Source organism: Pollachius pollachius (assembly GCF_949987615.1).
Source record: "Pollachius pollachius genome assembly, chromosome: 13".
Taxonomy (NCBI): domain Eukaryota; kingdom Metazoa; phylum Chordata; class Actinopteri; order Gadiformes; family Gadidae; genus Pollachius; species Pollachius pollachius.
The window spans coordinates 13,672,875-13,697,304 of record NC_136946.1 but is presented as its reverse complement, the minus strand read 5'-3'; the positions used below and the strand labels follow the sequence as shown (position 1 = coordinate 13,697,304).

The window sequence follows — 24,430 nt, the reverse complement described above, 5'->3', positions numbered from 1 at the left end:
ATTTTCCGTTTTCTTTACATTGTTCTCGAAAAAAAAACGTCCTCTCTGAACTCACTGCTGTGCAGGGTGCGTCTTGAGGTGTGTGGGCTCCTTCTTCCTGTTTGTTTCCTGTCTACATTCAGTACCAAGTGTTTCCCAAGTGACCAGCCCCTTAGCAGAGGGAGTAACACAGTGATTTTATATGTCCATGGGAAGAGTCCAGCCCGGACCAGCTGTTGGTCCATAGGGCGTTACCCTCCGCGGCACAACTTAAGGTACTGCCATGAACTGCGTCTGATCCCCTTCTTGTTGTACAGAGACATCTGTGTGTAATCCCATTAGATGTAGTACAAACGTCACAAAGCACGTTGGAATATGGTACGAACAAATAAAGCTAGTATTGATCTTTGGTTTTCCAATTATCTCGCGAGGACCTTCCAGCGAGTATAGTAGATGAAAACATGATTCTTCCTGAAACCTGGAATGAACATTTGCCGGTTATGAGCTCTTCAGGTAGCTGTTGTTGTAGCGGCTCTGTCTCCTCCAACAGTGGGGGTCTTATATATTAATGCAAATAATAATGATCATAATAATAATAAGCGACAAGCTTATCCTGTCTCTAGTGGTTTATATAATCAGGCCACGGCTAGAGATGGGTGGTGGACACCAGCCTAGGCACACACACGTACGCATACACACACACACACACACACGCGCACACACACACACACACACACACACACACACACACACACACACACACACACACACACACACACACACACACACACACACACACACACACACACACACACACACACACACACACACAAACACACTTGTATGGAGATGTGCCGTCCTAGCTGGCAGCCACTACCCAAAGGTTTTGCGATGGGACTCTGGGACCTGTATTCCGAGGTGTCTGGGTTTGCCTGCGTTTGTCTGGGCTACAGAGGGTTGTCAGGGCAACAACAGAGATCTGCAAAACTCTGCCCTGGATGGGGAAAGGAAGCATGTGCGTGCATGGGAGAGAAAGAGGGAAAGAGAGAGAGAGATAGAGAGGGAAGGAAGAGAGCGAGAGAGGTAGTATTCGTATCCTGCCAAACCTCAACCATTTTTTCCACATGGGTCTCCAACTTCTCCCTGGCCCGTCTCAACCCCTCCCTCGGCTCCGGCCTCCTCCTCCTTGCTTGCTATAGAAATGTTAGGTTTAAAATCCACATATCTTTATGAGGTCATTCCTCAACGTCAACGTCACCATCCGCGGACAGAAGGCTTCATTTCCACACATGTGCCGCTAGGTGGGCGGTGCTTGAGGGTGTCGGTTTTTCCGTCTGTTTCCCGCCTTTTCCTGTCGCGGCGCCGCCATTGGTCCCGAAGAAATTCATGCCGGCCATTTGTTGGTTCACCTGAAAGAAAGAACAAGAAATCAAGTTGTTATTAAACTGTTTAAAATCAAATGTAAACCACAAATGTCAACAAATGTTCGTTATGGAAGCAAAATAATGGAACGGTCCTACAGAGGCCAAGAGTAAATTTGTTCTTTCTGATCTGTTCGGCCAAATTCATTTAAAAAATAATGAAGGAACTGTTTGCCTTGAACCTAAAGTTAGACCATGTAAATACAAAACCCCCAAAATAATTAGTCGTATCGCAATATTTACCAAACCCCAATACATACAAACATTGGAACTCCAAAAATCTTTGTAATACTGTATGGTGAGGCCACGGCCAAATCCCCAAGTCAACACAACAGAGCCTACCTGGGAAACATGCCACTGCATCTGCTGGGGCTGCTGGCCAAGGGCTCCGTACACCTGCTGCTGAGGTAGGCCGGCCATACCGCCCATCTGCTGCTGCATCGTCATGGGGTTCTGCTGCTGTCCCCCAAGGCCGTTCTGCTGCTGTCCCATCATGCCGTTCTGCTGATGTCCCATCACGCCCTGGGGCCTGTTCATGCTGGACATGTACTGCTGTTGGGCCACGCCCGCTTGGGCGTGCGCACCCATCATGCCGTTCTGGTGCGCTCCGATGGTCATGGAGCTCTGCGACCGCCCCGACATGGCCATCTGCGATGACATCATGGCGCCGCCCATTCCTCCTATCTGGCCCAAAGAGTGGAAGGAGCCTCCGTACGGATGGTTTGGGTAGCCCAGCTGATTCATGTACAGGCCGGCTGACGGACAGAACAGAGGGCAGACCGGGGAAGCAAAAGACAACCAATAGGTGAAAGGCCTGAACACCTGACCCACTGCAGGTGTCTTCAGCTGAGACACGAGACATGAGGTCATACATTGATTCACATAGTCGACCCTAGTGGGAAACCTCCTGACCCTAGAAGAGTTAAAGGCAGGGAAGGCAATTTATTTTAGAAGCGTTTTTTGTTTTTTTGTTGACATTTTCCTTACATCCTGACACCAATTAATAAATCAAATAATTGGTTTGTTGGCTAGTCCATTAGCTACCAAGCTAGCTACGCACACTCTGCCCATGCACTCATTGAGAAAGACAATAGGCAAGGCAGACATATGATTGAAGTTAGCCAGCTGGTCACATGCTTCCAGGGAGCGGCTCTGGGGGAAGGCCTCAAAGGAGGGGTGGAATTCTTTTCAGTTAGATTCTTTCCAAAAAACCAAGCTTACGCTGGCTGATTCCTCCAAATTGCCAACCCTAGCTTAAAATGCCAAAGCAATTGAGCGACACAGGATCACACACAGCTACACAGAACCAGTTGTCATATCAAATAAGTGAAGGAGCTACATTGTTGGAGGAGTTTCTAACAACAGAGGATTGCGTGGAAAGCCATTTTTTTTCGTGGCTCACCTTGGGCGGCCATGGCATTGGCGTGTACGGAGGGGGCGGAGCCATAGAGGGAGAGGATGGAGTCCTTTGACAGCTTCTTCACCTTGGTGCCTTCCTCCCGTCTGGACGGCGGGTCCAGGAAGAGGCTGAGGTTCTCAGGGACCGATGCTGCTACTCTACTTCTGGGCATGGAGTTGGACTGGAGAGAGAGAGACAGAGTGAGACTTAATGCATACTCTTTTATAATATACTAGGTTGACATTATTATTTTTCCTTTGATCAATTGTCAAACTGCTTTAGCAATGCAAAATGTTAATTTTCCATCCCAATAAGGCTCTGTTGAATTGTAATGAATAGAGAGAGAGAGAGCGAGAGAGAGAGAGGGAGGGAGAGAGAGAGAGGAAGAGGGAGACAGAGAGAGAGAGAGAGAGGGAGGGAGAGGGAGGGAGAGAGAGAGAGAGGGAGAGGGAGGGAGAGAGAGAGAGGAAGAGGGAGACAGAGAGAGAGAGAGAGAGGGAGGGAGAGGGAGGGAGAAAGAGAGAGAGGGAGGGAGAGGGAGGGAGAGAGAGAGAGGAAGAGGGAGACAGAGAAGGACAAAATGGAGAGTCAGGGGGAGAGACAAATAAAGTCAAGCGAGTGAGAGGGACAGCAAACAAAGTATATAACAGAGTATTTTCGCCCCTATGAACAAAAAAGGTGACACAGGCCGAATGCATTATGCATCCTCTTACTGGCATTTGGCTCGAGGAAACGGAGGCAGGGAGCGGCGGAGAGCTGAATGGGTCCAAGGCAGAGTGCGCCAGGGCTGGGTTAGCCAGTGCAGAGTTCTCCCCCTCCTCTGGAATACACCTCCCAGTGTGTAACTTAGCTGGACTGGGAGCAGGGGCATCTATGAGTAGAAATGTTATCACGTTATGATTATTGTACACAATGATACACTTGTTCTAAATGTGGTCGTACAAGTGTTTGCATGCATGTGTGTTTCTATGTGTGTGTGTGTGTGTGTGCCTCTGACATTTTCGGAGGATTTAAATTGTATATCGCTGCATCCATTTTTTGGTGAAATGCCGCTTCTGACGTGGGTGTGCATGCATGCGTGCATGCGTGTGTTTATGCATACCTAATCCTAGCAAGTCTGTGACGGTCTGTGGCTGTGGACTGACTTCTCGTTTCTGGTGTAAGAACAAAAAATGTCAAAAGAAAGGCAATATTCAGACAGTTCAACCAATTGCCCACAAAAAAACGAATCCCTGTATGACCACTGTGAGGGCATGCGAGTGTAAAATCACCAGTTTCATCTTCTCAAACACGACAGGCTCCTTGGGTATGTTGTCACAGCTCTTTTCTTTCTGCAAAGAGATGATTCCAGGGGTGAGGTGAAGTTGTTAGTGTGTGTATTACAGGGATTTATCCTTGCTCTTTTAATGTCTACTGTCAGTTATGTTCCTAATATAATGCTAGGCTAATGCTATGCTAACATGAGCAACCAGGTAGGAATGGCACACAGGCACCAGGAGATAGCTAGGTCAGAGTCTCTCAAAGTGTGTTCATCTTTCTGTGTTTGTGTGTGTGTGTGTGTGTGTGTGTGTGTGTGTGTGTGTGTGTGTGTGTCTGCACATACCCTGAGCATTTTGATGTCGATGACCTTGTCCATGTACTTCTTCTTGTCGTACTTGTCCCTGATGAAAATCTCTGACGACCTGCGCAGCATGTCAAGGAAACAAACAAAAGCCATGCATCTTGACTCTCTCCTTTATCCAATTTCTCGCCTTCCTTTATCTGTTTGTCTGTCCGTCTGTCTGTCTGTGTCTGTCTATCTGTGTCTGTCTGTGTGTGTGTGTGTGTGTGTGTGTGTGTGTGTGTGTGTGTGTGCGTCTCTCTCTCTCTCTCTCTCTCCCTCTCTCTCTCTCTCTCTCTCTCTCTCTCTCTCTCTGAAACAGTGGCAGTATGATGAGGATACTGGTCCGTCTGTCTGTGTGTGTGTGTGTGTGTGTGTGTGTGTGTGTGTGTGTGTGCGTGTGCGTCTCTCTCTCTCTCTCTCTCTCTCTCTCTCTCTCTCCCTCTCTCTCTCTCTCTCTCTCTCCCTCTCTCTCTCTCTCTCTCTCTCTCTCTCCCTCTCTCTCTCTCTCTCTCTCTCCCTCTCTCTCTCTGAAACAGTATGATGAGGATACTGGTCCGTCTCGGGGCGTTGGAAGCACTCAGGTAAGAAGGCCTCGTACAGTCGCTTGGCCTTCGCGTTCCCCATCTCCTGGACACACTGGAAAACAGAGGAAACATGGAAAGCTAGCCTCATTCAGGGTTTAAGGGTTTTTATTAGACTTTTATTTTCTTTCGTCGGATAGCTTGTTTCTATCTTTGGCCATGTGGAACAGCCAACATAATATCTGAACTAAGGAATTTCAGTGCAATACACAAGTCCCTTGCTGTGTTCCAATATCCATACTATTGGTACTCACTATACTTAGTTTGAGTATGTAGGGCGTTCCAATTAAGATTGGGCGAAAATGAGTGTACTGAAAGGACCTGGATTGTGTACTCAAAACGTACCTCGGAGTATGGGAAAATGCACACTTTTCGTACTCAACGGCAGCCATCTTAGCTACGTAGAGAGAAGAGGCGGAGCCAGGCTGAGCCAACATCGGCGCATTTTCCACATAGCCTGCATTAATGGAGTCATTTCTTCGTTTTTTTTTTCGATTATAGCTTTTTATAGTTACTAGGCGTAAAGAGTTCACCGTTCAAAGCGGGATAATTATTGTGGGGGAGGAGCCACGGCGGCAGTCGCGATCATAACTTTCGGTTAGTGCACCACCGAGTTTTCGATTTGGAACGACACTGATATCTGAAAACCAGCGCATATAGTGAGTGCGGATAGTGTACTACATTTAAGTGTAGTCATGGAAGTATGGCTATTGGAACACAGCACATGACCCCTCCTGTCACATCCTAAACAGAACCCTGCCCACAGTGTGTGACCTCTGACCTGAACCTGCTCCTGCGTCCACTGGTCCAAGTTGACCGACTTGACCTTGGAGATATGCACCCCGAGGTTCCGGTGGATCCCGGCACATCGGATACACACGAAGATGCCCAGGTTCCAGGATGCCCATCTCGGACCTGGAGAGAAAGAGAGAGAGAGAGAGAGAGAGAGAGAGAGAGAGAGAGAGAGAGAGAGAGAGAGAGAGAGAGAGAGAGAGAGAGAGAAGATTAGTATTAAAGGATACTTTCATTGAACCAAGGGTTACCAGGCAGAATATGTTAGATAAGACAGAAATGTACCACAGGAGCATCAAGAGAAAGAGAGGGAATGAGATGTAGGGGGTTGGTCGGGAGACTTATGACGTGAAAGATTCATTTTAGTCCAATTATAGATGAGATAGACAGGCCTGAAACCTAATTTAATGTGAATGAATTCATTAGGGAAACACAGCCGTTCCCCATGTGTCTCGCTGGTATCTTGGCATATTATCTAATCCAAGGCTAGTATGTGCCCACTGGGCTTAGATAGCAGGGTAAAGAGACATGGGAGAAAGCGGGAGAGAGAGCGAGAGATAGAGAGAGAAAGAGAGAGAGGGGCACATTTATTATATATCTGTTACTTATTCTTTTTCAAGAATGCAGACACACAAACACGTGTGTACACACACACACACACACACACACACAAACACATTGAATTGGCAGTTATGTAAAAGGCAGAGTTAGAGCTACAGGTTCTAAATGGACTTAGTCCTGCAGTTACAAGCTGTGTATCTTTTCTTTACAGGCATCGGCACACCTGCACACAGAAACATGTTGTGTATCTGTGTACATGCAGGAACAAAGCCGACCTTTTAAGGGGCCGTGAGTGACAAAAAAGGCGACATTTAAGTACTTTGAGTGATAAAACCAAAGCTAAATACTGGCAGTGTTTGACAGCATTGGGGTAAGTGGATTCATCTGCAATACTGGTCCAGAACTGGGTGCTATATGGTAGATGAGGAAAAACATTGCTTGCCAGCTATTTTTTGTTGTTGTTGCTCAAATTATGCAACCGTCCTCTTGAGTGAGCCAGCTTCAAAGAGAATGCACTTCAACACTTGGCACCTCGTTCTCTACCCAATTAAATTAAATCCCCCTCTCTCCCTCTCTCTGTCTCTCTCTCTCCCTCTCGTTCTCTCTGGCTCTCACACACATTCTCTGTCTCTGTATCTGTCTCTCTCTCTCTCTGTCTCTCTCTCTCCCCCCCCCCCCCCCCCCCTCTCTCTCTCTCTTGCTCTCTCTCTCTTGCTCCTCATAATAAATCTCTAGTTTGGGCTTTGGCGCGGTTCTCTATTGAACCACTAGATGGAGGTGAAACTCTAGAGTCCAGCAGTCAACTTTGACTGCCGGCCAATACAATGAAACAGTACGCTATTTACAAAGATAATTTTGTATGCGAAAAAAGAGGAAATACATTTGTCAACCACAAAACTACCACAATACTGACCTCTCTGCGGTAACAGCGGATACTATAAAGTGTGTTTATGCAGACTCTGGAACAAATGGGTTTTTATGGCTGACTGATTCGCTGAATTATTCAAAGGCTATGACCTGTTATTATTGGTCCATCAACATAAAAATAAATGACTGAAGTGACTTTATGATAAATGTAAGTGGTATGTATATTAAATTCAAGCATCACATTTTTGTATAACATATTACGGTACAATTTGGCAAAACAACAATAGTTTATGTGAAGTACAATTTATCGTACTATATATAGAATACTAAACCAACATCTGAATTATTAACATAAACTGTTGAATGAAGTAAATGTGAACCGAGGTACTCTTGGCTAAACCCCATAGGTCCTTATAAGTGCATTATTGCTCCAGACAGACAGGAAGCAGAGAGAGAGAGAGAGAGAGAGAGAGAGAGAGAGAGAGAGAGAGAGAGAGAGAGAGAGAGAGAGAGAGAGAGAGAGAGAGAGAGAGAGAGAGAGAGAGAGAGAGAGAGAGAGAGAGAGAGAGAGAGAGAGAGAGAGAGAGAGAGAGAGAGAGAGAGAGAGAGAGAGAGAGAGAGCGCAGAATCAGCCGATAGGACATAAAGGGCAGGCAGGGCGTCCTAATAACAGGCTGTACGTCCCCCTCCATCCTCCTGACTGTCTGGCTCCAGCATTAGCTCTAATGGCTAATAATAGAATTACTCAGCAAAGCCAACTTAACCACTGTAAACACTGAAACGGGGCCGGATAATATATATAAAGAGAGGCAGTGAAGGAGAAAGAGCAGCAGGGAGACTGAAATAGAGTAAAAGAGAGAGAGAGAAGGAATGAGTGAGAGAGAAATTAGTGAGAGAGAAATGAGAAGCCAGTGCATGTGAATCCCTTGTCTTTCCTCCCTTCCCATTCTTATCCTTATCCTTTGTTCAGTGACCAGTGTCTCAAATGTATTCTTTCCCGCATATTTGCATATTGCTTGTGGAGAGCTGTGACTCGGTATGTAAATCAGTCATTCCTGAACATTACTCTCAAGCCACTGATTATTCTACGAGGGATGGGTTCAAGAGCTCTGTGTGTGGGTTTCTGTGTGTGTGTGTGTGTGTTTGGGTGTATGTGTGTGTGTGTGTGTGTGTGTGTGTGTGTGTGTGTGCGTGTGTGTGTGTGAGGTCAGTTGAGCATGCATATGTTGAGCTAATCGGCCTTGCTGCAGGGTATTATGGAGCTGTGGCTGCTAAGACCTGAGTCAGCCCTGCAACGAATAAACAGAGGAACCAAAGCCAACACCTGGTGAAGGATGCCTTCAGTCAAGGGACTGTATGTGTCGGACAACTCGCTGTTTCTTTCTCTGTTTGAATATTTAACGCTGAACGAAGCCTTTGTCCAGAGCAACTAACAGTCAAGGAAAAAGGATATTTTAGATACATGTCAAAGCACTTCGGGATTAGGAATGGGGCTTCATTACAGAAACTTCCTAACTCTGAAATCCTATCCTATCTTGAGATAGGAAGGCATTTAGGGGTTTTGATATTACAGAAGGAAAATAAGATAGGAAACGGCCAACAGGTTAGGGAATGCTTCTGTAATAGGAAATTAGGATTTTTCCTATCTTTGAGTCCCTAACTTAAATTAGGAAGAGAAGTTAGGATTTTTTCTGTATTGAGGCCCCTGGCTCAGATTTGAGCTGGGAGTCCAACACCCTAACCTTCTAGAGACTATGCTGCCCCATCCCCCTATACTCCCCCATCTGCAGTGTGTGGAAGCCTGTTGGATGGCCAGGTAAGACTCCTCAGAAAAGTATTTTTGAACAAAGGAACCGCCACAGCGATGTGAACCGATTTGTGGTGACCTACAAAATCGCCTACATCTGCTGCTCTTGAGTAAGAAGGGCCTGTTTGTTATTGTTTGCTCCATTTCTTTCTTTCTTTCTTCCCCACACAGAGCTCGGAATAACGCTGTCCCACACTCTTCCAAAGCCACGTATAGCTTTACAGGTGCAAGGCATGAGTCAATGCACGAGTTATTATAACCCCCGCACTTGGAGCCCAACGGTGGTGGATGATCAAACTGAGTAGGAGCACGAGTCAACAAATTCCCAATTTATATTTGTTTCAAAGCATAATACGTAAAATACCTTACACCCACCAACCCCCCTCAAACACATGGGTTTTGCATGTATTTGTCTATACATTGTGTCCTGTATGTATGGACTAATCATAGACAAACACATGCAAAATACATCTTTACGTCCGCATGCAAACATAATAGACACACGCACACACAAACACACATGACGCATCGTCAATTTCGGAAGTAACCCAGACCAGAAAAAGTTCTGAAACACCCTGTGACCCAATAATATAGACTCAAACACAAACGCCCCCTTGCATCCGGGCACACATTATCAGACACGCATCACGGCTGTTGATTTCATCGTCTTCTTTTTTTGCTAATTGTATTTTAACACAATTTAAAAGAGGTTTCACTTTGACCTCTGTTGCTATCGGTTACATAATATCCTGCTAACTAAGGGTATCAAGTGTAACTCTTTAATCAACAGCAGCGTACTTGTTTTTAAACCATTAGTGTTATGAATCGATGGTACTTGACTTTAACGCCCCCATCAGCATTCTAGGAAAGATTAATTAACATCTATGTAGGCATCGGCCAGACCGGATAGTAGACAGCAAAAATGTGCCCTGTTTCCTCGACTAAAGTGAACTAGCTGTATCAAGTTGGGGTCTGTATGATACATTAATTACAGTAAAAAAGTGACATGCTTGCATTGAGATGAGGTGGAATAAAGGTAAAAAATGTTTTAAATAGTTAAAATGAAACAGTATTTAACTTAAGTATGCTTTTTTTAACACCCCTGGTTGAAGCCTGGCATCGCCAGACAAATTACAAACTGTTAGTAGGCTGGAACCTCTGCATTCATCTTCGATTTCCAAGGGGCGTCACCAATGGGCGCAGACCAACATGCCTCTGAACGTAATTGGATAGGGCTACAACCAATCATAGCAAAGAAACAGGTGACGCAGCCCGGAGCAACGCAGCTCTGTCTCGATAGTGGAATCAACAGACAATTCTATATCAGCAGCAGACATCTCTGTTGATAATGAAATGCCTCTACGTCGTGCCTGAACCGTCATCCTATTCATCCCGCCTCAATGTTAGATAAACGGTTGTAATTGGTCGGTCTGTTTTGTACCGGGCATAAATTTGGGATGGGAGGGAGGCCAGACCTATCTGCAGAGGAATTGTAACATTAGCATGCGCGATTCTTTCTTGTACCCAGGCTACCTGGTTGTAACCCTGCCAAGACGATACAATATCGTTTTCTGTTGTTTTGTTTCCCAAAATCAACAGGCAACAAGACTGAGCCTTTGCCCGCTTTTCACATTGTGTTAAGTGTTAAGATAATTTATGGAGATAATATAGATAACATACTGACTAACATAGTGTCTAGTAGTGCCATACATGTTTTATCGGCATCAACCGACATTTAAAAAAAAATAATAATAAAAAAAACGGAATACTAATATTTGAAAATAACAGCGTGGTTCGCGAGCTTTTTAACCCGTCAAAAAGTCCACAAAAACCAACAAAACAGTACCACGCTAAAGTCAAAAGTCAGACACAACATTGACAATTCAGTTCAAACATCAGACTAATGGACCACTGGAATGAAATGGAAAACCAAAACAGTTTTAGCATTTGGTCCTCTCTCTCTAACCGCAGTGTGAAACCATACCAGCCAGATAAGGGTAGTGGTTGTGGAGAGAGGGAGAGTGGATGAAGCTAGGAGTGGCCAGCGCCTCCATAGGCCCTCCCTCACAGCTCATCTGATAGGACGACGGCAGCTCGCTGTCATTGTTGTCGGGAGGGGCCCGGGGGGAGTCATAATTGCCAGGTGATGTCTCCACGGCAACCACGTCAAACCCACGGTGCGTGTGTGTGCATTGTGCATGCAATACACGAGCACAATGGAGGCAAGAACAATACCTAGAGGCGTACAGGTGGAGGAACAGGAGGGAATGGAGGGCCGAGGCGAAAACACACAAGCACACACACACACACACACACACACACACACACACACACACACACACACACACACACACACACACACACACACACACATAAACACACACGGACCACACGTGCCACTGGACATGTCTCGCACCTTCAGTCCTCTGATCATACAGGGTTGCGAGGAGCCAGAAAATAGCAGCTTTTGGGGAACCAGGACTAACAATAAAAAGAACATTTCAGACACAGTCTCATTATGGAAGTTATAAGGGCTGGGATTAAGCCTGAATACAGCAGTTCCCGTTTACCATCATATATTCAGATGATTTTGTTTTCCATACATTCATAAAAAGACAACAGAGACAAGAATTAAGGAACATGAAAAGTCAATTATTACAGGTGTAAATGTCCTTTGAAAATGTAATATAATCAAACATTGAAATGTTACATTATAGGCTTCTATAATGATTCCTGCTCATCGCTTTAATCATGAGATACAGGTGTGTGTGTGTGTGTGTGTGTGTGTGTGTGTGTGTGTGTACCCCCCTGTGTTCTTTCTGCTACTTGCTCTTTAACCACTCAGAAGGGCGAAGGCGATGACACCACTCTAATCTACGGCAGGGCAAACAGGATTAAAGCCAAAGCCCATTCAGCCCCATATGTCCAGATGTCCAGCAGAGGAGCAGCGTGTCTTACAGTTGAATATAGTCATAGCCATTGCAGGCATCTATATGGTCGTGTTTGTTTACGATATCGACATTACTGTTGTGACTTGTCGACAAACAATACTAATCACGGGATTTATCTTGTGCTTCATCTCCTCTCTCTCTATCTCTCTCTTCTACCTCTCACAATGTACTTCTCCTCCACTCTATCGTTCTGCCTTGTATCTTGTTGGTTACACTGCAGAGATGGGACGTCAGAGATTTAACAACTTAATTAGGCAGGCTTCTGATTTAAACCTTTAATGAAAAGAGGAGAATGAAATAAAGGGAGGGAATAAAGCACCAGGAACGTTTGTCTGCCAAGCAGGACACAGAGTAGATGGACCGTCGGTATTCCTGGAGAACTCCCATGCCGTAGCCACGTTGGTCTGATGACCCATTCTGATACTTTATACCAGCATTTTAGCAGAACTGTTGCGCAAATGTTTAAGTCATATGATATATAAATATGAATAGCTGTAGTTTAGCTGTAGTTTAGCTGTAGAGAATGCTGGAAATCGAACATTCATTTAAATGTGCAAGGGAAAGATATGTGTGTGGGTGATGTTGGTGTGTGAGTGTGATTGTGGGCCGATTTCTATTTTCTCTCCTTACCCCACATCTAAAGTCTAATTAGACTAGGCCAATGGTTAGCCACAGTAATAAGAGCTACGCAGCCAGACATACCCCGGCCGCTTGTGTCTGTGTTTGGATGTGTGTGTCTGTGTGCCTTTATGCATTCGATTTTAGGTATTGCATAAACAACAATAAAACATGTTTGCTAGTTCACTTATAGTACCTTCATAGCCTTGGGATAGCATGACTGCAGATTAGCATTACTGTAGAATGAGTTAAGAATGAAGAATATAGGTGAGCAGCTGTGGCTAATTGGCCTGGCCTGCTTAATTGGGTCCATTACTCCTTAAGTATTTCCCTAGACTCCTGCCATCCGGCCACTGACGCTGTAAATGCAGCCTCGGATACCCAAGTGAATACTGGGAGATTTTGAGCAGACAAAGCCGTATTAGCTACACCATTTCTTTCTAATCTTCTAATCTTAACTGTAATGGGTCATTGAATATTCGTCAGAAATGGCTGCTTTACAAAAGGGAAGAACAGAGGGACTGACAGTGAAGGAAAGATAGTTTTCTCAGATTTCCATTTTTAGTTTTCACTTAGCTTCTTTTGATAGAGATAGCAAGGGCAGTGGGATATTTTTAGTGGTGTTGTAATTTTATAGGCTTGCTTTAGGAATTCAATCAATGATGAGATTGAGCAATAAAGTGCAACTAATGTGCCAATAACCCCCCTCCCCTGAAAAAAAGAGAGTGAGAGAGAGAGAGAGAGAGAGAGAGAGAGAGAGAGAGAGAGAGAGAGAGAGAGAGAGGGAGAGAGAGAGAGATAGCGAGAGCGAGAGAGGAGAGAGACAGAGAGAGCGCGAGAGTGAGAGAGAGAGAGCAAGAGAGATAGAGAAGCTGCCTTGAATCACCTTCGCATTGTTTGCGTAAGCAAATAGAGTAAGGTCAGGTCTCTCCATGACTGGTCAGAATATATGGTAACTTCCTGTTAGCCTGGCAGAGGTTTCTGGAGGCTGTGCCAAAGCACATTGATTGGACACTGGAACTAAAGCATTATTTTTTAATGCATGGTACTAATAAACAGACATATATGAATAATAGGAATTGTTTGGGAATTTGGAAAGTTATAACATGGCAGATTTAATTCCGAACAAGGTTATCTTTTCAAAGTCTCAACTTCAATGTGGAACACCTTATTTGGGATATTAAATTTGAAATGTGCCCTTGGTGAATATGTGACTAAATCCTCACATCCTCTGTTGCTGCTTTTGAATTTAATACATGCCCATATAAGGCCCACCGGTCAATTGCAAGCAAACACCTTATTCTGATAGGACACTGTAGTTATTATTTAACTTCTGAAGAGCATTGACTGCATGTCAACAAACCCAGTACATAAGACGGAAAACACTGCTTTCTGGTCTTTTTTGTGTTGAGTCTGACTTCTGTTTGTCTTTCTCTCTGTACAACACACATGCCTTGTATCCTTGTAATGCAAACACATGTCATCTGTTGTTAAATATTTGTGTGAACCACATAACTTTTAAATAGGTGTAAACCTTTTTTCAGTTTACCATTAGCAAAAACAGCTTGTAACTTGATATGCCCTTGTTGGTCATTGAGAATGTGCCCTGTTCGACTAAAACACAGAAACTACAGCATGGCCCGCAAATAGGGCTAAAAGCATTCTTTCTAGGCGTGGAATGTTACGCACATATGAACGACTAGAGGCTAATGCCCAAATATAAAGCTTTCACCCAGACAGGTTGGAGTTCTCTCTGTGAAGGATATACAAAACACAAAAAATATTGTTATAACCTTGATGAAAGTGGTCTCAATGTCCTAATGGGAGCATTTGTAAGGTGTTGATATCTAGCAAATTCCAGGGAGCAATTGCAAGGCACCTATTAGCCTTCCCTACTCAGGAACTGTAATTGTGTAATTAGCACTTGACAAGAAGATACAAATAGCCTGTATGTTTCACAGAGATTATGTTCACATTTTAGACCATACAAAGGGGCTGCAGGAACATGCCCTATTCCATGTTAGTCACCAACGTTTTGCCATCAACAACATAGCCAATCAGCCAATTGCTGATCATTCCCAGGATTTTATAAAAAAAATACTTTGAGTCACACATTTTGATAAATAGTCATATAGTACGTTATTATTTGGGTCCTGACCTGCACTACACAGGTAGATAATGGTTATGAGCTAGTTGCTGTGTTTATCCTCGGGGCTCCATAAGGGTTTGGTTGGGGCAGCCAAAAGTCAGTGCAGGTGTCACTCCATCTCGCCTCGTGGGACATGACGTTTTTTTTCTGCATAGTACTATGTAATTGGTCGAACGAGGAGTGCAACGCCGCATTTTCTACTGTAAGGGCAAAGGGATGTTGATTCCCATTCACACACATAGTCTACACGCACAATTCCCATCATAGCCTATCAACCATCGTGTACGGAAATTAACATTTGTAGAAAACCTACCTTTCGACTCGCAGTCAGCGCAGAATTTATTCTCTTCGAGCGCTAATAGTGAGTTGAGGACAGCCTGGTATCTGTCTATGTCTTTCACAGATTTGCCAGTCATCATTGCACTGTACCAACACCTCCAGAGCCCGTAGTCCTCGCAGGCTGTTAGCAAATTGTCTAATAGTATTACGCCAGGGTTTATGTCAAATAGACAAGTAGACTACAATGCAGCAGAGGCGCTGTGTTCCTTGTACCTTTCGGTCGATTAAAGCTGGATTTTCACTACGCTGCGATATTTTCTTTTTAAACGACCCGGCATGCAGGTTGTTTGAGTTGTTAAAGCATACTAGTGTATTTTCTTTTAAAAAAAATAACAATAATCGCTTATCGACTTTCACGGGCGCATCTGTTTGCCTTTAATTTCTAGCGAGGCTTCTTCCTCAACTGTCCTCCTCTTACTTCCCTCTGGCTGTTACTGGCAGCGGCCGCCACACCAGCGTGCGCGCACATGCGTACACACAGCCTACACGGTCACACACACGCGCCTCATAAACACTAGCGTGAGCGCGCGCGCGCACACACACACACACACACACACACACACACACACACACAGTCAATTAGTATTATAATTATGTTGTCCTATAAGGTCATTCATGGTAATTCTTTAAATATTTTATACTTATAACAGATGTTTACACGTTATAATTTCTAATAATCATAATGTTTAACTCATTGGCTTACAAATACAGCCTATTTACAACGGCTAACCAAAGATGGAAGAAATCACGCCATCTCCTGATCAATCTGAGTAATGCAGTCACCCGTTGATCCTCCGGAACACCAGGTGGCGCTCACACGTGTTCCGGGGCAGCACTTTGACAGCTGACCGGAAAACTACTTCCAAGGTTTTAATCACGGGAATTACTCAGTGGAAAACAAATAAATAAAAGATTAATACATAGCCAGCCGTCCGCTGTAACGTTAGACACAATGTCTAGGCAGTCCAACCGAACGACAGACAACAAGAAGATGGTGAGTGTCTCCCCCGCCGCTTTGCCGCCACTGCTCTTCTCCCCGCCAGCTGGTCGGTTTAGCGACTTATGCTACTGTTAGCAAACCATCTAACGTTAGACTAATTAAATGATCCGTGTTGTGACGGATCGGTCATTCTGTGTAGAGAGATTAAAGGAAACTGCGTCTTTTTAAACGAATGAATTCACCTTTTAAATGTTTGATGAGCGGTGTTGAATGAGAACCGGGAGGTTTGGAGTGAATGTATGAGTTGTAGCTGTAGCTTAATCATCGCTCCTGTAGTCGTTACCCCCTGAACAAGACGTACTTATCTAACGTTCCTGCATTATTTATGGGTTATTCTGTAGATTTCAAGTTGATCCCGGGCCTCATGAATAGTTCACGGTGGTGTTTCATGTGCGACTGGTCGTATGACCGACCATGGTGGACATTTCACTCGGTCAGGTCTTTTTAATTTGGTTTTGGCTGGAAGAACGTATACCAATGTTATTATATACCACTACAGGTGTTGTTCAACGTATGTCCATATACTTTTATTTTCTATGCATTATTTGTTATTTGAGTCCTGCTTTCACTTGCTTTTGCAGAACTCTGAGTTGTTCACTCTCACCTACGGGGCTCTGGTGACCCAGCTGTGTAAGGACTATGAGAACGACGAGGAAGTCAACAAACAGCTGGACAAGATGTAAGTTCTGTTACTAGGACAGTTGGTAAATTGTAATAACAAAACTACCACAGGCCAAAACATGTAATATTCTGTAACAACTCAATCGTACTCACTAAATAACCAAAGTTAACAACTACTATTTACATCCCTATGCAGTTAAAAAAAAAAAAAACGTAGCCAACAGTTTTGTATCCGTCACAATTGCAAAGCAACTGTTGCTTTGGTGAGTAGTACATTAACATCACGACTTGTTGATCAGAAATGCTGTACCTCCCCTCATCCGCCATATTTGTAGTCCATCCATCGCTCACCCACACAATGACCAGATTGTTTGTTTGTGGGATATCTCGTTACGGATCTCACAACCTCCTGCTACTCTGACACATTCAACTGCTCCTCTGACTGCCACATGTCTGGGAATGAACTGGACAAGAGTTGATGCATGGAGGTGTGGCGGTCAAACTAGTTTTAATCATATCCCAAAGGTGGGTGTTGAAGCCTGCACCGAGCCGTCAGGTTGCCATTCTGAGGGAAGAAAACATAATGCTTGAGGGGCGCTATGGAAGGCTACATCCAACGGATGATCATGATCACGAAGCAGCAGGCTTTAATCTGCTTTTCCTTATGCTTCGTACTCCTGTGATTCCCAATGCCATTTTCTCTCTCTGCTGTTTTGACGTGCCTCGAGGCTAAGTCATGGAAAGGCACAAGGCAGTTCATGTACAGTGTCCACTGTGTTACGTTTTTTTCCCCACTTGCAAGCATCCAACCAGGTTAGGACCCGGGCCGCATTACATGTTTTAGAGGACCTTTCTTATCAGTCACCCCCTTGTTTCACAAAGTGCACGACCAAGAAACTGTCTCGGAGAACAAAGTGATGTCTGGTTGTTTTTCTTTTCCAATAGTCTTTCCAACATCCTTCTCTATCTTTAATGTTCTCTCTGTGTTTCGTGATTCAAGATTCTTTATTGGCATGGAAAACTTGCATTGCCAAAGCCAATTAAGTAATAGAAAAGACAACATATGATATAAAATTCTAAAAATGTATCAACTAAAGTAATCCCTCAGTCTATGTGGCTCTCTCTCCATGTCTCTCTCCCAGGGGTTACAACATTGGCGTCCGTCTGATCGAGGACTTCCTGGCGCGCTCCAGCGTTGGCAGGTGTCAGGATTTCCGAGAAACAGCCGATGTCATCGCTAAGGTAACGGCTAGATTCCAAGCCAATCAGAGCGTGACTGTGGACGTCTCCCAAGACTGAGAGAGGAAGTGAGATGAAAACAGACAGATGAGAGAGAGAGAGGGAGGGAGGGAGAGGGAGATCTGTGAGACTTAGCTGGAGCTTTGAAAGCTAGCGAGGCTTACAGCAGGAGCAGTGCTGTGTGTTGAGTGACATGGTTTCACAGTGTGCTTATTGGACTATGTCATTAATCATTGATCGCTTAATGTGGTGGTTTCCCCTCCTAATGGACCCTGGTAGTGGGACTAATCGTCCCCATGCGATGATCTATGTGTAGTATGGTTTATTAATATGTACAAAAATACGGTCTCCTAGGCATAATAGGTTGGCGAGCATTGCAATTTCCTGTTCCTCTATCTTAGCTGTTTGTTTTTTTTAAGTATTGATATAGTCATGCACATTTAGGGCATTTAGCAGATGCTTTTATCCAAAGCAACTTACAATAAGTAATTTTGTCAGATAAAAGAGAAAGAACAATATATCACTGTCGGTCTAGTAAAGATGTTCCTAGAACCAAGTGCCAAGCACTCACAATTGTTAGGATAACCCAAACAACAAAGATGGATAGGAAAAGATGCTGCACAATGCTAATTACTATTTTTAAGTGCAAAGATGTACAACATACAATAAGTAAGTAAGAGGGCTGTGGTGGGGGGGAGGTAATGCACACTCTAGACAAACTCATACTGTAGGTGAACAAATAAGGCTTGAATTACAGATGAATACATAAAATGTATACGTTCAACTAGGGCTGGGTAAAAATATCGATTCATCAATGAATTTTTTTGAAATAGATTATTTCCATAAAAAAAAAAGAAGCATACTCACTCATTGTAATCTAGAAGCGAGTATGCCTAAATGTACATGCCCTTTCACATTTGTCCATGTTATGATTATTACTTTTATGCTGCAAGTTTAGCTCAGGAACAATACTATACAATGGTGTATTCCCTTTTTGTTAGTTAAAGCACAATGAAATGGTTTATTCATTATGAAATGGTTAATTCTAAATAATATTTAGGTATTTTTGTCATGTGCACGTATTATTGAATCGATATCAAAGCAATTGAATCAATATCAAATCAAATCAATATCGAATGAAGACCTAAAGAATTGAATTGTGAGGTACCTGGCAATACCCAGCCCTACGTTCAACCTGGGATGCGTATTTAATCCCATTGCTAACCAAATATCCTCTTCGGTCTCCGTCGAAGCCAGGCTCCACTTTTACTGTTGTTCAACACACGCCTCCCTCCCTCCGGCTTGACCATTATATATTTATCGCACCATGTATAACACTCCCTGTCTCGCCTATGCCGTGATCCCACCAATCGCGCGGCAGGTGGCCTTCAAGATGTACCTGGGCGTCACCCCCAGCGTGACCAACTGGAGCCCGGCGGGCGATGAGTTCTCCCTCATCCTGGAGAGCAACCCGCTGGTGGACTTTGTGGAGCTGCCCGACAACCACAACGTCCTCATCTACTCCAACCTGCTGTGCGGCGTTCTCCGTGGAGCCCTGGAGATGGTGAGGGGGTCGTGTTGTTTCCCACGCAGGTGGTTCACGCCAGACTCTGTTGCGTCATGGCCTTTCTCTGTGCCAAAAGGTGCTGTCGGTACGATTTAAGAGCTGTTATTGGAGTCAGGTTTGTTAGAAAGGCCATAGCCGTCTTTTCTTTCATTCGTGAGAGAAAGGCGCTGCACGAACATCTATTTTCGTTTTCTGCCTGCCTCCGCATGAGCCAATTAAGATATAAGACCGTGAAATGCAACAGTTGGCAATGATGAGTAAACGAAGAGATTGAGGGGAATTTTTTAGGTTGTTTTTTATTGCATTATTTTGCTAGTATCTGCTGTCTTTCTTTCAACTCCAGATTCTTACCCATAGCAGCTTTAAGTAAATAAGGTCTGCACACTGGCGTTGGCCCCTACTTCTTTGGTTTATATATTCTGCATTTATAAAGTAAGGCAGTGCTTTTCAAGGATAAGCCCTCGAAATTGAAATTCAGTTTTGAAGAACAAATGAATATGTAAATGAAACTTCCAGTATATAGGGTAAGGCTTCGGGTTAGACACTCTAATCCCCTTTTAAATTAAAGCAAATCGCAGATGCTTGGAGCACCCAGATCATCAAAGGTACAAGCATTTTAATACAGGGCATACTTGGGCAAAGCAGTATCCTCCTGCATCCTTCCTGAGCGCACATGCCCCATGCCCGTCCCCTAATGCGTCAGTGTGTGTCCCCTAATGCGTCACTGTTTGTCCCCTAGTGCGTCATTGTGTGTCCCCTAGTGCGTCATTGTGTGTCCCCTAGTGCGTCAGTGTGTGTCCCCTAATGCGTCTGCGTGTGTCCCCGTAACGTCCCCTAGCCAGTCAGTGTATGTCCCTCTTAGTACGCCAGTGTGTCCCCTAATGCGTCATTGTGTGTCCCTAGTGCGTCATTGTGTGTCCCCTAATGCGTCAGTGTGTGTCCCCGTAACGTCCCCTAGCCAGTCAGTGTATGTCCCTCTTAGTATGCCAGTGTGTCCCCTAATGCGTCATTGTGTGTGTCCCCTAATGCGTCAGTGTGTGTCCTCTAATGTGTCAGCGTGTGTCCCCTAATGCGTCAGTGTGTCTCTCCTAACGTGTCAGTGTGTGTCCCCCTAACGCGCCAACTTATGTCCCCTTAAAACGCCCCCTTGTGTCCCCCTAACACATCAGCGTGTGTCCCCCTAACGCGTCGACTGTCCCCCGGGGCCTCAGGTGCAGATGGCGGTAGACGTGCGGTTCGCACAAGACACTCTGAGGGGCGACAACGTGACAGAGATCCGGATGAAGTTCATCAAGAGGATCGAGGAAAACCTGCCGGCTGGAGACGAGTGACTCTGAGGAGGAGGTGAAATAGTGTGAGGGTCTGGGGGGGGGGGGGGTCCTTTACCTCACCTCACTCTGTCTCGCTGGACACAGGATGGAGACATTGAAATGGTGAGATCAACCATTGGATGGACACAGGAGCCGGGACGTGGCCCCACCTCTTATTATTCCAGGACTTTGGTTTGGTGCTTTCCAACGTCGACGGTTACCTGTCCTGTCAGAAACAATTAACCTAAACATTTTTTTTTTTTATTTGTCAAGTGTTTTACTCCTTTTTTCTTTATGTTCTTGCCCGTTTGCAGTTTGACAAGAGGGCTAAAGACTGGTTGCCCAATTTTTTTTATTTTTACTATTACCACATATATGTTAAACGGCTTAATCTGTTCTTCAGGGACAGTCTATTCCCTCTGAGGTTTTGAGCGGTTTGTTTTGTCTTTAGTGAAGACATAAGAAAAGCGTGCATAACAGAGCTGTCAGCTCCTCAGTCCAGCCATGCCACCATAATGTAAAATAAAAGAAAGTTTCTTTTTTTCCTGTAAGGTTGCAAATTATCTTAATCTTCTCATGCATTTGTTTGTTTTTCAGTTTTCTTCTGTTTTTGTCTTTTTAATCATACCAGAGGCTGCTGCGAGACTGCGTGGCATGTTAACTTATGAAGTTGGATATGTTGTGTAATAAAGCGGGACATATTTAACGGTACAATCTGTGAGGTGCTCTGTTTTGCCAGAGGCCCTAACTGCATGGGGGAGGAAACCTGGAGCATGTTAATGGCTCTCACATCCTGAATGCACTCACAAACACACCACACCAGCGCTTGCACATGCGTCACGTAGTGGAAGTTTTAGCCTCAGTGCATTGTGGGAGTGATTTTCCCTGTGAGTACCACATCAGTTTTTTTTAAGTCAAACAACAAAAAAACAGACCCAAAGCCTCCCTCGTGAGTGTTTCTATGGTGAATGGAGGCTTGCTGGATGTTGAAGGTGATAACGGCCAGTCCTGGCAGTAACACCTGTGAATGGCCTTGCGTCATCCAGAAGTCCTAGAACACAACCTTTCATTCGAGGTGAGGACCAGAGCTTAACCTCCTCAATCAGCCTCACAAAGCTTGCTATTGACACACGTGTGTGTGTGCATGCTCATACACACATACACACAAACGAATGCATGCACCCATACATCTATATAAATGTTATCTTCAAAGCTGTGATACTTATTAGACTCCTAGCTAAGCCTGAAAGCACTACGGAAGGCTTGGATAAAGAATCTTATCTGAAGTCAGTTATCTGAAATGGGATCCTGACTGAATAAGGTAAAGAGTCTGAATACTAATGCATGTCATCATTATTGGTTGATGACTGCATTTACTCTATGATCGTAATCCAGTACCACACACGACCACCAGAGGGAGCTGTGCACATTGCGTTCCCAAAGTTGCACATCCCGTTACACAATCATGTCCGAAGGCATATACTTGAAACGTGTTGGGAGCAGATGAGTCGTATAATACAAAACCAAACGTTTCTTCTTTGGAGGGAAGCCTCGGAGGATAAAAAAAGATTAATAAATCAAAAAGGTCCTAGTTCTCTTAAATATGGAGAAACCAGACATTTTACAGATTATACCAAAGTCCACCGCCAGCCTGGCAACATCAGCATCAACGCACTGCTCTGGCTCTACATTAGACGGCCAATGACAGCATGCAATCTTCATGCTTCATAATTGGCAGGATGGATGTTATCCGCTGTGCAGAGAGCCTTAACATACTGTAAACCCTCAGTGTCAACGTTCCGTGCATGTGCGCTCATCTGGAGAAGCACACACACATACACTGATGGGATAAGGAGTGGTTAATGGATTCTCCTTCAGTGGCTGTCAGCATAAAGCTCCCCCCTCCCCTCTAATGGGAATGCTCGTCAAAATGACACCACACATATCTATATGTTCTTTGGGGTGCTTAAGAAGGGCTTAAGGGCGGGCCCGTGATGCAAATGGACTTCTAATGAATGTGATGGATTGTGTGAAATCATGTGTGACTTCACCACGTGCACCTAAGGAATTCTACCAGACTTGTTACCGCACACACACACACACACACACACAGCCTGGTGTCAACAATATGAGGAATGCATTGTCTGATGCGCTGTACTTTCTGCATCTGTATGCCAATGTGGTGAGGACAGCCAAACCCATGCTGTCTTTCCCAGACTTTGCATCATTCCCAAAATATGTAGGTGTGTGTTGATTATTTTCTCAGGTACTGACGAGGAGGGATCCTCATGAGACCACCCGGACCTCCCAGGTTCACATTGAGGAGAGCAACAGCTTCACGTCGCTTTCTGATTGGTTTGATTTATATTAATGATGATCTCACGAGGATACTGACGAGGAGGGATAGATGGTAGAAATGCTAGAGATTCCTTGCATAAGAGAGAAGCTATGTGCTAGGTACCCCTCCCAGAAAATAAACCAGAAGATGGATTAGCATATGTAAGTACAGAAGGTTTTGAGGCGCTTTTCAAAAAGATTCAAACTATTATATGGACAGCCCATGGCGAACAGGGTTGGGTACATTTCTGGTGGGCCTTGGGAATATGTGCGGCGATCGACAGAGTAAGCACTTCCATGTGGCTGATTTCAGAAGAACCCAATAGAGGAATGGCTCGCCGCTACAGTGGTCTGAAGGTTTATGCCTACTTGCTGTCTGTGAGGCCTTCACCTCTTCTTCTGCCTCAAACTCCTCCTCTCGGGCTATGTTCGATCCCCGTTGTTCAACTTGATCCCATTGTATACCTGTAGACGTCCTTGAGCAAGGTGCATCGTGTTATCCATTTGCCTGATGAGCTTAATGATTTTGGTCCTTCATGTTTTGCTGGGGCTGATAGTTTGACAGATTGCTCGAGGCTGTGCTGGGGGTCCATCAAAGGAAGGTGAGGCTTCCTCTTGTTGGGCTGTGGCCCAGACTCCATCCATGTCCTCAGCGGTCTTGGCATGGTCTGGGGGGTCGTATGGTCGAAAGAAAAATGGATTGATGACTTTGGTGGTGGCGGCAGTGAGGCATGGTGCTTGTCAAAGATGTATAGCATAGTAGGAAGAATGACTTTGTGAATGAATATGTGAAGAATTCATTAAGGAATTCCTCACAGTATGCCCCTCCAAATACAGGTGGTGAGTTGGTGCTGGGAGATTTAATCCACGGGCCATATCTCCATGGTTGTATACCGGATAACCCATAATGATGTAGATACAGAGTGGCAATGCATTTGCACATCATGCTTATGTCTTAAACTCCTATTTACACACAATTTATGGCTAATGGCGTTTCCATGTGGTTATTTAACCGGAGAGTTTGGAGCTGATTCAGTGTTCAGGTGTGCCAGACCTCCACAACACCCACCACTGAGGCCCTCTGCTTGTCTCCCATCTGCAAGCCATTTGGAATATGAATCATCACCCACTTCCACAAAATGTGTTGAGTGCCTGGGTCTGAATGTGATAACTCACGGCTTTCCCGGTCCGCTCACTATTTACCGCTAACTAAACAGAACGTGAGAACTTTCAAACACCTAGCGGTTATGATGGAGTCTTCGGAGGGCTGCAGGAACAAATGGTGAAAT

The 24,430-nt window shown here is 44.6% G+C and overlaps 2 protein-coding genes across 2 annotated transcripts; one reads left to right on the top strand and one right to left on the bottom strand.

Moving 5' to 3' along the window:
* Window positions 1-855: 855 nt before the first annotated feature.
* On the bottom strand, window positions 856-15,170 carry smap2 (small ArfGAP2). Its single transcript, XM_079750165.1, has 10 exons — window positions 15,042-15,170; window positions 5,765-5,898; window positions 4,953-5,038; window positions 4,403-4,481; window positions 4,071-4,130; window positions 3,902-3,953; window positions 3,513-3,670; window positions 2,803-2,980; window positions 1,743-2,155; window positions 856-1,388 (listed from the first exon to the last, which is right to left on the bottom strand). Exons 1-10 carry the CDS (start codon window positions 15,145-15,147, stop codon window positions 1,257-1,259), a joined length of 1,398 nt encoding a protein of 465 aa, XP_079606291.1. The 5' UTR covers window positions 15,148-15,170; the 3' UTR covers window positions 856-1,256.
* Window positions 15,171-15,916: 746 nt separating this feature from the next.
* trappc3 (trafficking protein particle complex subunit 3) lies at window positions 15,917-21,509 on the top strand. The gene is made up of 5 exons (XM_079749207.1): window positions 15,917-16,061; window positions 16,649-16,746; window positions 17,831-17,930; window positions 19,309-19,491; window positions 20,706-21,509. The coding sequence occupies exons 1-5, from the start codon at window positions 16,020-16,022 to the stop codon at window positions 20,823-20,825; spliced, it is 543 nt and encodes a 180-aa protein (XP_079605333.1). The 5' UTR covers window positions 15,917-16,019; the 3' UTR covers window positions 20,826-21,509.
* The last annotated feature ends 2,921 nt before the right edge of the window (window positions 21,510-24,430 follow it).